Source organism: Tursiops truncatus, chromosome 12, assembly GCF_011762595.2.
Source record: "Tursiops truncatus isolate mTurTru1 chromosome 12, mTurTru1.mat.Y, whole genome shotgun sequence".
In the NCBI taxonomy this organism is placed as follows: domain Eukaryota; kingdom Metazoa; phylum Chordata; class Mammalia; order Artiodactyla; family Delphinidae; genus Tursiops; species Tursiops truncatus.
In genome coordinates, this window is record NC_047045.1 from 10519250 (window position 1) to 10534539 (window position 15290).

Genomic DNA, 15290 nt, shown 5'->3' on the forward strand with positions numbered 1-15290 from the left:
TACCATATATAGTTTCCTTATATATATAGTTATTCTTTTATTATAGTTAATTATTATTATATTAAACATCTCCTGTTTAATCTACTGAGTGATTTCTATCTCCTGATAGGACCCGGACTGCTACAGAATTGGAACTGGGAGTGGTCCCAGGAGATAAAACCCTAAAGATGGGATTTGGGGATTGGTTTGGTTGTGCCCTTGGGCTAGAGTGCAGTGCTCAAGGAGGAAGAACCAGCAAAATGAGAAGGAGAGACCAGAAAAATAGGAGGAAAACCAGAAAATATTGATGTCTTAGAAGATAAGAAAGTGAATCAAGAAATGGCTGTGAACAAGACATGGAAGCAACCGAGATGTCCATCAACAGATGAATGGATAAAGAACATGTGGTATATATATACACAATGGAATATCGCTCAGCCATAAAAAAAAGAATGAGGGCTTCCCTGGTGGCGCAGTGGTTGAGAGTCCGCCTGCCGATGCAGGGGACACGGGTTCGTGCCCCGGCCCGGGAAGATCCCACGTGCCGCGGAGCGGCTGGGCCCATGAGCCATGGTCGCTGAGCCTGCGTGTCCAGAGCCTGTGCTCCACAACGGGAGAGGCCACAGAAGTGAGAGGCCCGCGTACCGAGAAAAAAAAAAAAAAGACATAAACCTGTATTTGTTAGCATAGAAAAATGTCCATGATAATCTATTATGTAAAAAGCAGATCACAATACAATGTATATAGGTCATAGATAGTATGATCACATTTTCATTAAAAAATAATGAAAATATATTTAAAATTAAAACTTAAAATCCAGTGCTGGCTACAGTGTGATGAAATAATCTTACACAGTTCGTACAACCTGATACAAAGTTTTTAGAAAGTTAATTTAGCAGTTATCAAAAATTTAAACATTGAAGAGTCGGTACTTCCCTGGTGGCACAGTGGTTAAGAATCCGCCTGGCAATGCAGGGGACACGGGTTCGAGCCCTGGTCTGGGAAGATCCCACATGCAGCGGAGCAACTAAACCCGTGAGCCACAACTACCGAGCCTGCGCTCTAGAGCCCACGAGCCACAACTACTGAAGCCCGTGCGCCTAGAGACCGTGCCCTGCAGTAAGAGAAACCACCGCAATGAGAAGCCCGCACACTGCAACGAAGAGTAGCCCCCGCTCGCCACAACTAGGGAAAGCCCGCACACAGCAACGAAGACCCGACGCAGCCAAAAATAAAAATAAATAAAGAGTTCCATAATTTTAAAAAGATATATGTACAAGGATGATCATAATATCAAAAAATTAGAAACGTGAACTAAGAATGCTGCCTGCCATGTTGGTAAACAAAGGATGTTGCAGCCATCAAGCCCACAAGCCCAGACAGTGAGCCCTGAGGGAACTCAGGATGGAAACCAGGAATGCCCATAACCTAGCAATCAACTGCTGCAGCCACCCACCCCCCAACGGTGCACCCTGAGGAGACTCAGGATGAGAGAACACAGGATACTGGCCCCAGATAGCTGAGGTGAATATCTAAGGAATGATTTCAGTGATCCAAGACTTTGCATCTTCCCATACATAGAAAAGTGCTAATTTTAGTAACCTGAGATGTCTGGCTTTCTTTAATTAACAATAATCTTTTGATGTTCCAACTTGTACCTGCCCTTGGTTGCAAAAACTCCTATATATCCTGGCTTCCCCCACGCCCACCTCTATGGAACAGTCTCTCAGAGTTATCTGAGATGCTGTCTCCCAGGCTTGAAGTCCTCAGAATGTCTGCTAAATAAAACATAACTCTCAACTTTTGGATTGTGCATTTTTTTTCAGTCAACAGAAACAATCCAAATGCTCAGTAATTGGAGTTGATTAAATAAACTATGGTTCACATAAACAACTGACTATAATACTAAAAAGTGAGATAGATTCATATATACTGGCATAGAGATAGTAAAAAAATACATCGTTTAAAAAAGAAGCAAACTGAAAAGCAATATAATCAGTATTATACATGCAAAATAATAGTAGCATTAGTATAAGTATGAAACACTAGGAGGCATTAGCAACAAAATGCTGACAATTATTATGGAGATGAGGGCCGGAAGGCCTGATGGAAGTTACGGGTTCCTTAACTCTCAAAGTTTTGTATTTCTGGAAGCTTTAAATTGTGCATAAAGAATGATTATTAGTAATGTAATAAGAAAAAAATTATGCATTCGATAGATGTTAATAATCAGAACAATTAAACTGCCACATGGGCTGTTTCACTATCTAACTAGTCAAAAGTTTCCTCTCTAAGAAAGATGTTTGTCTGCTCCCCCATGCCTTCAAGGCCTCTACTTGCCCAGCTTCAAGACCGAAGAAAGAGCCCGGAGTCAGCAACAGAGACATCAATGGTTTAATGGATAGGGGGAGCTTACCTGTCTGAATCAAGGTCCTAGAGTGACACCGCACTGTGTACGGCGGAGGGCGGGCAGGACACAGGGCAGTCTTTGCTCCCAGGGGCAGCGGGAGGTTAGCAATTATAGGGGTAAGTAACTACAGGTCGACTCATTACCAGGGAAACCAGCCGAGGGGCACGCCCCCTCGCCAGCCCTTTGCTAAGCTATCACTAGCTAGGGCCTGGGGCAAGTATGTAGGAAGGTCAGTCATGTGAGTCGGGTGTAGGTGAGGCAGGAACCGGTTAAGCAGGGGATGTATAGAGAGCAAGAGAACAGCTACCTCCAGCGGCCTAACCATACAGAAGGTTTTAAAAATACCAAGTGCAGAAGGCTGGACATTTAACCTTCAACCCTTCCATTCACCTAATTAGCCATCATGAATCTTTCATCCACAAATACATTTGAAGGCCTTTGAAATCGATTCCTACTCAGACTCTAGTCTTCATAAACAGAAGTCAAGGTGATAGCCGCACCAGAAAGTTCAAAGAATCTGATAAAGCAGTCATTCAAATTCTTGTTTGTAGGTGGCCACCTGGTGATCAGGGCAGCAATTCGCTGAAAAGGACAAAAGATGACGGAGTAGGAGTCCCCCCAATCCAGAACCATATGGAATCAAACAGCGTGCGCCAACCAAGAAAGGAAGCACACACCTCGCTGGCCACCTGCACAGCTGCCGGGTCTTGTTTCATCAGTAAAGTTTCGCCAAATTGCCAATCAGCGGCGACGCTGGACGTAGACGCGCTACGCTGTGACATCAGAACAAGATGGCTGCTCCCTGAAGACGTTCATCTAAATGTTGCCACCTCGCTCGTGTCAGGCTCAGAGTTAAAGACTCGGCCTTTCTCCAAACATGTTCTCCTTCCGAGGCTGTGGTCGCTGGGTCGCGGCTTCACTCACCAAACAGCACCATCCGTCTTCCCGGTTCAGCGGTGACAGCGCGGCGCCCTGGACTCCGCACTTCGACGTGGTAGTCATCGGCGGAGGACATGCGGGGACCGAAGCCGCTGCCGCCGCCGCTCGGTGCGGCTCCCGGACTCTGCTGCTCACGCACCGAGTGGACACCATCGGTGAGTAGCGCGGTGTGGGGCTTGCCTAGGACGCAAGAAGCCAGTGTCCTCCTCCGCCCCCTCCCAGTGCCTGGGATGTGGGCAACCTTTTCCTTCCCTTAAGGCTGGTGAGAATCCTGCCGACTGTGTTTGTAGCCTGATTTGTGTTTCGCAGATCAAGCGGGCCCGGGCCAGAGCTCTAAGACTAGGGGCCATTCTGTGGACCGTGGATTGTGATGCTGCCGAAAAGTAATTAGTGGGGAGGGTGCGGGGGCCTGGGGGTTGGTGAGAGGGGGTGCCTTGAGAAAAGGGCAAACTGTAGGAACACTGGCTGATGCCTTATTTCATTGTTGCCATTTGCCCTTTACTAGCTTGTTGCTTTGGTTAAAGAGTGAATTAGGACTTCCCTGGTGGCGCCGTGGTTAAAAATCTGCCTGCCCACGCAGGGGACACTGTTGGATCCCTGGTCTGGGAAGATCCCACATGCCGCGGAGCAACTAAGCCCGTGAGCCACAACTACTGAGCCCAAGTGCCACTGAGCCTGCGCTCTGGAGCCCGTGAGCCACAACTACTGAAGCCCCCGCGCCTAGAGCCCGTGCTCCGCAACGAGAGAAGCCACCGCGGTGAGAAGCCCGCGCACCGCAACTAGAGAAAGCCCGTCCACGCGCAGCAACCAAGACCCAAGGCAGCCAAAAATAAAAATATATAAATAAATAAATTTATTTTTTTAAAAGTGAATTAACATTATTAGTACCCGTTTATTAAATGACCATTGTGTTTTTCTCGAGATTTTGTGAAGCCCTTTTGAAGAACGAGGGTACTTTTTTATTGCATTCTGTATTCCTACTGAATGTTTATTCCCCAGTTTTGTGCTTAGGACGACCCGACAGTGGTTTTTTGCACTTACAGGCTGTGGTTGGACGGCCATAATTTAAACAAGACTCCTCTCTAGCATCATCTTAGGTACTAGCTAGGACATTATCCTGTAAATTATGCATGCCTATGTCTTTCCTCTTGCATTTTGCTTAAGAGTGAATAGTAACTGAAATGTTAACTGTGCTTTGTGTAGTGAAATACTTTTTAAAACAACCATTCAGCTCGTAACTGTGGAGAAATACGCACTGTTAACAGCGATTCTTTTGGAGCGAGGCTGTATGATTACCCGAGTAAAAACCAGGAATAACAATTTAAAAAATCTAATGAACAAAAAAGTATTGAACTAAGATGATCATTAAATAGTACAAGTAATGTAGTTCTGTCAAGGATAAAGGAATTCCCATCAAAACCCATATTCATTAGGTAGTCATTAATATCCTATAAAAATACCCATTGTATTTATACCAATATAATATGACCTAAAGTTTCTTTTTAAATAAATAGATTTCAGAGATATTTTAATAACTCTTATATTAATAGATGAGCTTAATAAATGACAGTTCTAGCTTAAAATCAAAGTCTCATTTTTTTAAGGTAATTGGATGTAGTAGAGTATCAAGTATTTCTGTCCTCAGAAAGATAGCTTTGGCTGAGAAAGTTGAACTTCCGTAAGAATACAGAATGCAGGAATTGTCCTCTTTCAATTCAGTCATATCATCTGCAAATAACGAAGTCAGAGACAGAAAATATTTTATACTAACCTGGAAAATAATGCTTTTCGACAAACTATTTTTTGGCATTCACGACAAAAGAGAAAAGTCTTCTGACACTAAATCAGACACTGGCAAGTAGGATTACCATGATTACTTTAGATCAATAAAGGTTTACCCCTAAACTGAATTTAGGTCATACTCCCCAAACAATGCCTCATAGGGAATAGTGTTTACCTAAGTAAATAGTGATTCTGTGTCAAAGGAAGGAGGGAAATAATCTACTGCAGCTGTCATCCCTGTTTTTAGAGTAGGGACGCTGAGGTGCAGAATATTAGATAACTTGCTGAGATCACATGGAGCTTATGAGTGGTAAATCTAGGAACTGAGCCAGATCTCTTGCTCACTCCTAACCCATGCTCCTAATCACAGCACGATTCAGCCTCCCTCTGGAGACCATGAAAACTTTTGGAGGGCTTGTAGCTGGCCACAGCGGATCAGCAGATTGTTGACATAGCTTTCCCACTCTGTACCTCCCATAAGACTTGGGGGATTTAAGGAGAAGGTATAAAATGTGAATTCTACTTTCAGGAAGCTTATAATTTAATTATTTCTGCAAAATAAGCATAAAGAAAACAGCAGATGGCATTTATGGAAGACATACTTGATTATAACTGTGAACCAGTGCAAAGGGACTTCTTAAAATTATGCTTGATTTAGGAAGGTTTCATGAGGTAAGAATTTCAAGGTCACATTGAAAAGGAAGAAGAAAAGGCAACGTAATGAATGTGTACAAGGGAAAGATTCAAAAGAAACTTTCAGCAATGGTTTGTCTTCCAGGATGCCCTGCATAACTTTTTCTCTTTTTAAAATTTTATTTATTTTTGGCTGTGTTGGGTCTTTGTTGCTGCGTGCAGGCCTTCTCCAGTTGCAGAGAGCGGGGGATACCCTTCGTTGCGGTGCGCGGGCTTCTCATTTTGGTGGCTTCTCTTGTTGCAGAGCACGGGCTCTAGGCGCGTGGGCTTCAGTAGTTGTGCCTTGCAGGCCCTAGAGCGCAGGCTCAGTAGTTGTGGTGTACGGACTTAGTTGCTCTGCGGCATGTGGGATCTTCCCAGACCAGGGCTCGAATGCAGGGGGATTCTTAACCACTGTGCCACCAGGAAGTCCCACCCTGAATAACTCTTGCATCCTGTTGGAACTCCAGCATTTTTAGTGTTTGCTTCAAGTTCTTTTATTTTATCAAGACTCACTATATGCAGGATACTAATATATTTATTTTGTTTATGTCTGTTCTCTTTAGGTCAGATGTCCTGTAATCCTTCCTTTGGTGGCATTGGAAAGGGGCATTTAATGAGAGAAGTTGATGCCTTGGATGGCCTGTGTTCTCGAATCTGTGACCAGTCTGGTGTACATTACAAAGTATTAAACCGGCGCAAGGGACCAGCTGTTTGGGGTCTGAGAGCTCAAATTGATAGGAAACTTTATAAACAGAACATGCAGGTAAGAACAGGGCATGAAACCGGGAAAGATTGTAGTGATTGTTTAACTGGTATGTTTCAGCTTGCTTTCTGTTTTGACAGAAAGAAATCCTAAATACACCGCTGCTTACTGTTCAGGAGGGAGCGGTAGAAGATCTCATTCTTACAGAACCAGAGCCTGAGCACACTGGGAAATATCGCGTCAGTGGTGTTGTTTTGGGTATGTACTGTCTACAGATGATAATAATAGTATCAAACTCCATGTGAGAAATTGATTTTGAGCAGAGTATGGAGATGTTTTGCTAATTCTAGGAAACTGTGTTTTCTGTTCATACATGAGGAAAACTGTATAAAAAAATCATACTTCTCCTTTCATTTTGACAACGAAGCTCACATTCTGTACCATCTTATTTTGGGACTCTGTAACCTGCATAATTGTGTATTTTCCTCCTGGTATTTCTTATTTCTGACTTTAAATATTTTTAATTTATATTTTACAGGATTATTATATGTTTTTTATTTGAGTTTTATATTAATTTTTAAATTAAAATAACACATGCACGTAATTTTTACAAAAATCAAATAGAATTTAAATTTGTATGTAAAAACAATTTCTCTCTATTATCTCCCTCTACAGACTTAACCACTTAAACAGTGATGGGAAGATTTGTGTGTGCACAGTTAATTTTATTGCTTGGGCAACTGTATAGTCATGGTGATTAGGGATTGAACTGGCCTTTTTGTTGGGAACTCCCAAACATCTGTGTCTCTTAGTCCTCAGGCAAAGAATCCATCTTCTGCCAGGGGACTGGACTGTTGGCGCCTGCTAGCATTCTAGGAACAAAATGGTAGGAGGGGCTGTGCTGAAGAATCTCAATCATTTAAAATACAGAGATTAACTTATTTTCCCTATTTTAAAATTAATTTTTATTATACGTTTATTAGTTTTTTTTTGAATGGGGAATACATATAATGGTAAACGGTTTAAAGGAGATGAAAGAAGGTAGAATGAAAAGGTGGACTCTCATCTTGTGCCCCAGGCAGCCAGTTTCCTTCCTCGGGAGTATTGCTCGTCTCTGGTGTGATCTTTCTGTGTGTGTGTTTATATTTCCCCCCAACACACATAGCAGTAGCATATTGTACACACTATTCTGTCCTTTTTTTTTTTTTTTCAACCACTTAATCTGTGTTTGGTTTTCTTTGCTTTAGGGAGCTATGTTTCTTTCTTAAAAGTTCATGTTTTTGTCCTGTATATTACCTTAGTAACTATGATTTTGTATAATATACTTAATCTTCTCTTTCTTCTGTCAGTGTTTACTGACTTCCCTCTGTTGAACAGTTACTAGTTTTATTTTCATTTCCCTTTCTCTCCCCTGCGTCCTTTCCCCTCCAGATTTGATGATTATATTGTTCGATTAGTGTAAGGTAGATCTGTCTGCAGGCAAACCTTCATATGCAGATTTCAACTCTTTTCTCTCATTTTCAGCCCCCTAGCTTCATTCCTACAGTTCTTATATTCAGTCCTCCAGTTTCTGAGCCTTGGCACGGCAAGTTGCTTCATTGTCATCAGTATGTTCTCTTGAGGTTCTTGAGTTAAGGCCTTCTCCCCTCTGCTAAATCAGTTATCACTCTTCCAACCACTTTTTTAAAATTTAATTTTATATTGGAGTATAGTTGATTTACGATATTGTGTTAGTTTTAGGAGTACAGCAAAGTGATTCAGTTATACATATACATATATCCATTTCTTTTTCAGATTCTTTTCCCCTGTAGGTTATTACAGAATATTGAGTAGAGTTCCATGTGCTATACTATACAGTAGGTCCTTGTTGATTATCTAGTTTATATGTAGTGTGAATATGTTAATCCCAAACTCCCTCCCCACTGCAACCACTTTCTATCTTCTGAAAATATTTTGAAGTTTCTCATCTTTTGACAAATTCTTTCCCATTACTTGTCCTGTGGTTTTATATCTTTTTTGCCCCTTTATTTCATTTTCTTGGAGTTTAAAGAGGAAGAAGAAATCATGTGAGGTGGTCTGTCATATTTAACCAGAAGTCTAAAATTAATTAATTTAAAAAATTAACTGAGAACAACAAAAAGTGCGCGGGAGCTGGGCGGGTGCGCGGACGCCGGGGCCGGGCTCCGCTGCGCCCCGCCGCGCCCCGCCGCTCGGGGGGCATGTCTCACAGCCCGAACTTGACCGCGCACATGCCCGCCGCCTCCCTCAGCGCCTCTGGGAGCATCCACCCGCCCTCCACCAGTATGGCGACGTCTTCCCAGTACCGCCAGCTGCTGAGTGACTACGGGCCGCCATCTCTGGGCTACGCCCAGGAAACTGGGAAGAGCCAGGTGCCCCAGAGCAAATACGCGGAGCTGCTGGCCATCATTGCAGAGCTGGGGAGAGAGGTCAGACCCCTCTCCGCGGGCAGCTGGAGCGCGATGGAGAGCCTGAAACGCGGCATCATCCACGCACGAGGGTTGGTGCGGGAGTGCTTGGCAGAAACGGAACGGAAGGCCGGGTCCTAGCTGCCTCGTGAGCCTGGAAGGTTTTCTGTCTTCTTCGGAGAGGAGAAGTTACAGTAGTTCATCTCCCCTGTTAGGATGAAACTTTGTTTTCAAAATGGCAACAGTTTTGTTTCTCCTCCTCCCCGCCCCTCCCGTGGTTCACCAGGCTCCGAATCTACAGCCTGAAAGATTGAGGAAAGATTTTGTGGTTGATGGGGAGTTACATTTTAACTTTTTTTTTTTTTTTTGCGGTACGCGGGCCGCTCACTGCTGTGGCCTCTCCCGTTGCAGAGCACAGGCTCCGGACGCACAGGCCCAGCGGCCATGGCCCCGGGCCCAGCCTTTCCGCGGCATGTGGGATCTTCCCGGACCGGGGCACGAACCCGTGTCCCCTGCATCAGCAGGCGGACTCTCAACCACTGCGCCACCAGGGAAGCCCAATGGGGAGTTACATTTTAAATAGTGAGGAACTACCCAGGTGTTGTTGTTTTTCAAAGCATTGATTCAAAAGAGGCACGTAAAAATTACCTTACAGCAGACTAGTTTGCCTCCAAGATACCAGTGTCTCACTCTCCTCTTTTGAATACATTTATGTTACCCGCATTGTTCTTTGTTCCTTTTCGTAAGCTGATACAACTTGAAGGGGTTTTTTTTTGTAGTGCGGACTTGACAGCACACTTAACTAGTAGCTGGTCCCTTCGTTTCCCATACACTATAGATTCTGCTTAATGTAATTTCTTTTTTGCTTAAGCATTTGCATGACTATTAGTGCTTTGAAGTCAATTTTAAAACCCAGTTTTAGAACCCAGAACCACCTAAATGGTCTTGTCAAAAGACTGAACCTGAAGGCTTCCCTGGTGGCGCAGTGGTTGAGAGTCCGCCTGCCGATGCTAGGGGACGCGGGTTCGTGCCCCGGTCTGGGAAGATCCCACATGCCGCGGAGCGGCTGGGCCCGTGAGCCATGGCCGCTGAGCCTGCACATCCGGAGCCTGTGCTCTGCAACCGGAGAGGCCACAACAGTGAGAGGCCCGCGTACCAAAAAAAAAAAAAAAAAAAAGCACAAGTTATAAATACAGAAGAAAGAGCCACCTCCCAAACCAAACCTAACAAGGATCCCGAAATTTTTTCTGAGACTGTATGTAGATTTCAGTTCTGCCTTTCCTGTAAGTTGATCCAAACATCTGGAAGAAAATGGAACTGTTTGCATCTTTTTATTTATTACTCGATGTAATAAGGCTTATTTTCATTAACAGCTTGTAAAAAAAAAAAAAGGAAAATTACCTGAGACTATTCAGTGCTGACAAGGTTTTAGGAGCATGTGTGCCGGTGAGAATACATTATGCGCTCCATCCCAGCTTCCTTGGATTCTTGAGATTGATAACATATAGGCTTCTTACTGATTTAAAATCTTTTTCAAGTTTCTAAAGACCAAATTTTTCCGTAGTTTTACTACAAAATAGTCACGTTCCAATTTGATCCATGGTAACAATTAGAACCTGAGTTTTATTTTGTTTCCTATCCTTTAGTGGATGGAAGTACAGTGTATGCGGAGAGTGTGGTTCTAACTACTGGGACGTTTCTGAGAGGCATGATTGTAATTGGATTGGAGATGCATCCAGCAGGACGTTTAGGGGATCAGCCTTCCATAGGGTTGGCTCAGACTCTGGAGAAGTTGGGGTTTGTGGTGGGAAGATTGAAGACTGGGACTCCGCCCCGGATCGCCAAAGAATCCATTAATTTCAGCATTCTAAACAAGCAGACACCAGATAATCCATCCATACCGTTCAGCTTTATCAATGAGACAGTGTGGATCAAGGTGAGATCATTTATGAAAATCTGGCTTTAAACAGAGGATATAGACTAAGCATTTTTTTCTCTTTTTTTTTTTGGTAGCAATTCACTTTTCTTCACTATTAGTGTGCAAAAAAGGGATCTTTAAAAGGATTAGCTGATTCGGCTACTTGGGTATTTCCCCATAAATTCTTAAATTTCATTACTTTGATAACTTTGCCTATTTAAACTTTTTGAAATAGTTTCAGAAAAGTTGTAAGACTGTGAAACTCCTATAAACCATTGAAATTCACCCATTGTTAATATTTTGCCCTCTCTCCATATATAGAGAATAGATACATGTATATATTTAATGTATAAAACAGTAATATACACATTTATTTATTTTAAATTTATTTATTTTTGGTTGCGTTGGGTCTTTGTTGCTGCGCACGGGCTTTCTCTAGTTGCGGCGAGCGGGGGCTACTCTTTGTTGAGGTGTGCGGGTTTCTCATTGCGGTGGCTTCTCGTTGCAGAGCACGGGCTCTAGGGTGCGCGAGCTCAGTAGTTGTGGCGCACGGGCTGAGTTGCTCCGCGGCATGTGGGATCTTCCTGGACCAGGGCTTGAACCCTGTCCCCTGCATTGGCAGGCGGATTCTTAACCACTGCGCCACCAGGGGAGCCCCCCACATTTATTTTTACTCTTTTTTCTTTTCCAGAAACATTTAAAAGTTACAGAGATTTTGACCCTTTACCTCGAAATACTTCAGTCTGCATCTCAACTAAGCTCAAAGACATCCTCTTTTTTTTTTTTATAGACATCCTCTTTTATAACCTCAATGCAGTGATGAAATTTGGGGAATTTAACATTGACACAGTGCTGTTATCTAATACAAAATCCATAGATTTTGTTGATTGTCCCAATACTTTTTTGTCCCAACATTTTTTTTTTCCAATCTAGGATCACATATTGCATTTAATTTCATTTCTCTTTAATCTGCAACAGTTCCTCAGTCTTTTTTTTTTAAATAAATTTATTTATTCATTTATTTTTGTCTGCGTTGGGTCTTCGTTGCTGCACACAGGTTTTCTTTAGTTGCGGCAAGGGCTACTCTTCGTTGCAGTGCACGGGCTTCACATTGTGGTGGCTTCTCTTGTGGAGCACGGGCTCTTGGCATGCAGGCTTCAGTAGTTGTGGCTCGCGGGCTCTAGAGCGCAGGTTCAATAGTGGTGCACGGACTTAGTTGCTCCGCGGCATGTGGGATCTTCCCGGAACAGGGCTTGAACCCATGTCCCCTGCACTGGCAGGCGGATTCTTAACCACTGCGCCGCCAGGGAAGTCCCAGTTCCTCAGTCTTTAATGGCACTGATACTTTTGAAGATACAGGCAACTTCTACCTATCCTTTGAATTTAAAACACAAAAAACTATATTGTGTGTTTAGAATTAAGGGCTAATATTTGATGGTCCTAGTTTCTGGTGAGTGTTACCCTGATGAGTGGCTCCAAGTGTTGTTATTTTGAGCAAGTGACTTTTATATTTTCACTTGGGTAAAATGTAAATCATGATGATACTTTCCTAGTGTGTATATTTTTAAACTTTTTTTTGTTTGTTTGTTTTTGTTTTTGCATTACGTGGGCCTCTCACTGTTGTGGCCTCTCCCGTTGCGGAGCACAGGCTCCGGACGCGCAGGCTCAGCGGCCATGGCTCACAGGCCTAGCCTAGCTGCTCCGCGGCATGTGGGATCTTCCCGGACCAGGGCACAAACCCGTGTCCCCTGCATCGGCAGGCAGACTCTCAACCACTGCGCCACCAGGGAAGCCCAAACTTTTTGTTTTTTAGTTTTATATTTTATTTTTGGCCACGCCACACAGCTTGTGGCATCTCAGTTCCCTGTCCGGGGATTGAACCCGTGCCTCCTGCAGCGGCAGTGTGGAGTCCTAACCACTGGACCACTAAGGAATTCCCTGTTTTGACATTCCTGGTTCACCTTCCTCAATACTTTGTTCTTGCTTAGTTTTAAAGCAACAATCCCAGACATCACATCATTTCACTCAGATACACTTTGGTACATGTCTTTAACAAATAAGGACTTTCTAAAAATTGACACAGTACTATTATCACACATAGCAGAACATAATTTTTTAACATCATCTGATATTCAGTGCTCAATTTTCCCTAGTTTTTATAGTTGTTTTTAAATGTTTATTTAAAATGTTTTTTTTTTACAGTTGTTTTATTTGAACGAAGAACCAAATGAGGTCCATACATGACTTTGGACTTTGGATAATATGTCTTATAATAGTTCCCCTTTTTTTTTTACACTTATATGTGGAAGAAACCGAGTCATTTCTTTTCTGAAGTTTCCTACATTCTAGATTTGTCTGATTTCAACCCTCTGGTGCCTTAAACATGTTCCTGCATCCTCTGTATTTCCCGTAAACTGTTGATCTGGAGGCTTGCGTAAATTTAGGTTCATCTTTTGGGCTGTTTTTAACAAGCATACTTCACCATTAGCATTTGGCATTATGCATAGATTTAATATCTATAAAAGTAAGTGCATATCATGTGTGGCATTTATTTGAATAATAGGCAAACTAATAGAGAGGCAAAACAATGTTGTAACTAGTTCCTGTGTTTTAGCCAGAAGATCAGCTGCCATGTTACTTGACTCACACCAACCCTCAAGTGGATGAGATTGTCCTTGAGAACCTTCACCTTAACTGTCACGTTAAGGAAACTACAAAAGGACCCCGGTAAGGACAAAATATCAGTGCTCAATTACTGTAAGGAACAATGTCAACCCTCTTTTGTTTGTTTCATTAAATTTTTAAATTTCAATGTCTTTTTCTAGATACTGTCCCTCCATTGAATCAAAGGTTTTGCGTTTTCCAAACCGTCTGCATCAGGTTTGGTTGGAACCTGAAGGATTGGATTCTGACCTCATCTACCCGCAAGGGTTATCTGTGACACTGCCAGCTGAATTACAAGAGAAAATGATCACATGCATCAGAGGCTTGGAGAAAGCTAAAATGATTCAGCCAGGTAAAGAGAATGCCAGCTGCCCTTCAGTCTGAGCTCAGCACTGCTTAGCAGATGGTGAGGAGATCTTAGCCACAGTCATGATTGCTTAGAGCCTCAGAACACAAAGCCCAACATCTGTGCATTTAAAATAGTCTTTGTTTTTAAACAGCATTTAATGATAATCTTTGCATCTCTACCTTGAGGCAAATCCAGCACTGTTTTTATTATTTTTTACCATTTATTCTTTGGCCAGGCTATGGTGTTCAGTACGATTACTTGGACCCCCGTCAGATCACTCCTTCTCTCGAGACCCATTTGGTGCAGCGGCTCTTCTTTGCTGGACAGATAAATGGCACTACTGGTTATGAGGAAGCTGCAGCTCAAGTAAGAGGTTGTTCAGATGTTGCTGAACAGAAAAGGACGATTTAACTGGTGTTCCTCCTCTTGATGTCTGTTATGATAGCTGTATAGAGCTTAGATACAACTCAGAACTACAATAGAAGACTTATTCTGTTTCAGAGTATACAACAGGATTTTAAAACCACTGTGCCTTTATTACTCTTTTCTGAGCTCCTAGATCCAATAGCGTATTTTGATTAGATTTATTATATTGCTTCTGAAATTTAAAAAAAAGAAAATTTAGTTCTTTTAAACTAACTTTATTGAAAATTACCCTATTATTATTCCTTTTTTTTTTTTTTTTTTGCGATACGCGGGCCTCTCACTGTTGTGGCCTCTCCCGTTGTGGAGCACAGGCTCCGGACGCGCATGCTCAGCAGCCATGGCTTACGGGCCCAGCCGCTCCGCAGCACGTGGGATCTTCCCGGACCGGGGCACGAACCCGTGTCTCCTGCATCGGCAGGCGCATTCTTAACCACTGCGCCACCAGGGAAGCCCTATTATTCCTTTTTAAGCAGAAAGTTATGTCATTGTTACTTGTAAGTAGGGAAAGGCTAAAAGAAGTCTTACAAGTGGATTTTTTAAAAAAAGATTAGCCCACCTAGGTTTATTAGGAATATTAGATATTTTTTAAAACAATGAATCATAGCATTCTAAACTGGTACATTACCCAGATTCTGTTTCTGAATATGGACCACATTTTCTGTCTTTGTTCTATCCCTGCTGGGCAGGGCCTGCTTTCTCACTTCCTGAGCCAATTTTTCCAGGTAGTATCTGAATAGGATAGCTCTTTGTTCAGTTCATAATGGCCTTTTAAACATTTCAGTCCTCTTGTAGGGTGTGATAGCTGGAATCAATGCAAGTCTTCGGGTCAGACACAAGCCTCCTTTTGTCATTAGCCGAACAGAAGGCTACATAGGAGTCTTGATTGATGACCTCACCACGCTGGGTACCAACGAACCATACCGCATGTTTACCAGCCGAGCTGAGTTCCGCTTGTCACTGCGTCCTGATAACGCCGACAGCAGGCTCACGTTCCGAGGTAACTCTTCACTGAGTCTTGC

General features: G+C 42.9%; 2 protein-coding genes and 1 pseudogene across 5 annotated transcripts in view; 2 read left to right on the top strand and 1 right to left on the bottom strand.

Annotated features, from left to right (window-relative positions):
- The window catches only part of CGAS (cyclic GMP-AMP synthase), a 29343-nt gene extending 26348 nt beyond the window's left edge, over positions 1–2995 (bottom strand). For 2 of the 3 annotated variants that reach the window (XR_012324694.1, XM_019929286.3), the window contains exon 1: positions 2396–2977. The gene's annotated coding sequence lies outside the window, so the exon portion shown is untranslated. Of the gene's footprint in view, positions 1–2395 lie in introns of all 3 variants that reach the window. The other variant, XM_019929287.3, reaches the window with a different exon arrangement.
- Positions 2996–3172: 177 nt separating this feature from the next.
- The window catches only part of MTO1 (mitochondrial tRNA translation optimization 1), a 28785-nt gene continuing 16667 nt past the window's right edge, over positions 3173–15290 (top strand). The window contains exons 1-8 of one of the 2 annotated variants that reach the window (XM_019929290.3): positions 3173–3483; positions 6349–6548; positions 6629–6746; positions 10561–10850; positions 13447–13559; positions 13658–13848; positions 14081–14211; positions 15064–15268. In XM_019929290.3, coding sequence (XP_019784849.2) covers positions 3267–3483; positions 6349–6548; positions 6629–6746; positions 10561–10850; positions 13447–13559; positions 13658–13848; positions 14081–14211; positions 15064–15268 — 1465 coding nt within the window. In that variant the 5' untranslated portion in view covers positions 3173–3266. The remainder of the gene's footprint in view (positions 3484–6348; positions 6549–6628; positions 6747–10560; positions 10851–13446; positions 13560–13657; positions 13849–14080; positions 14212–15063; positions 15269–15290) is intronic. The other variant, XM_019929289.3, reaches the window with a different exon arrangement.
- On the top strand, positions 6753–10554 carry LOC101323012 (cyclin-dependent kinase 2-associated protein 1 pseudogene; annotated as a pseudogene).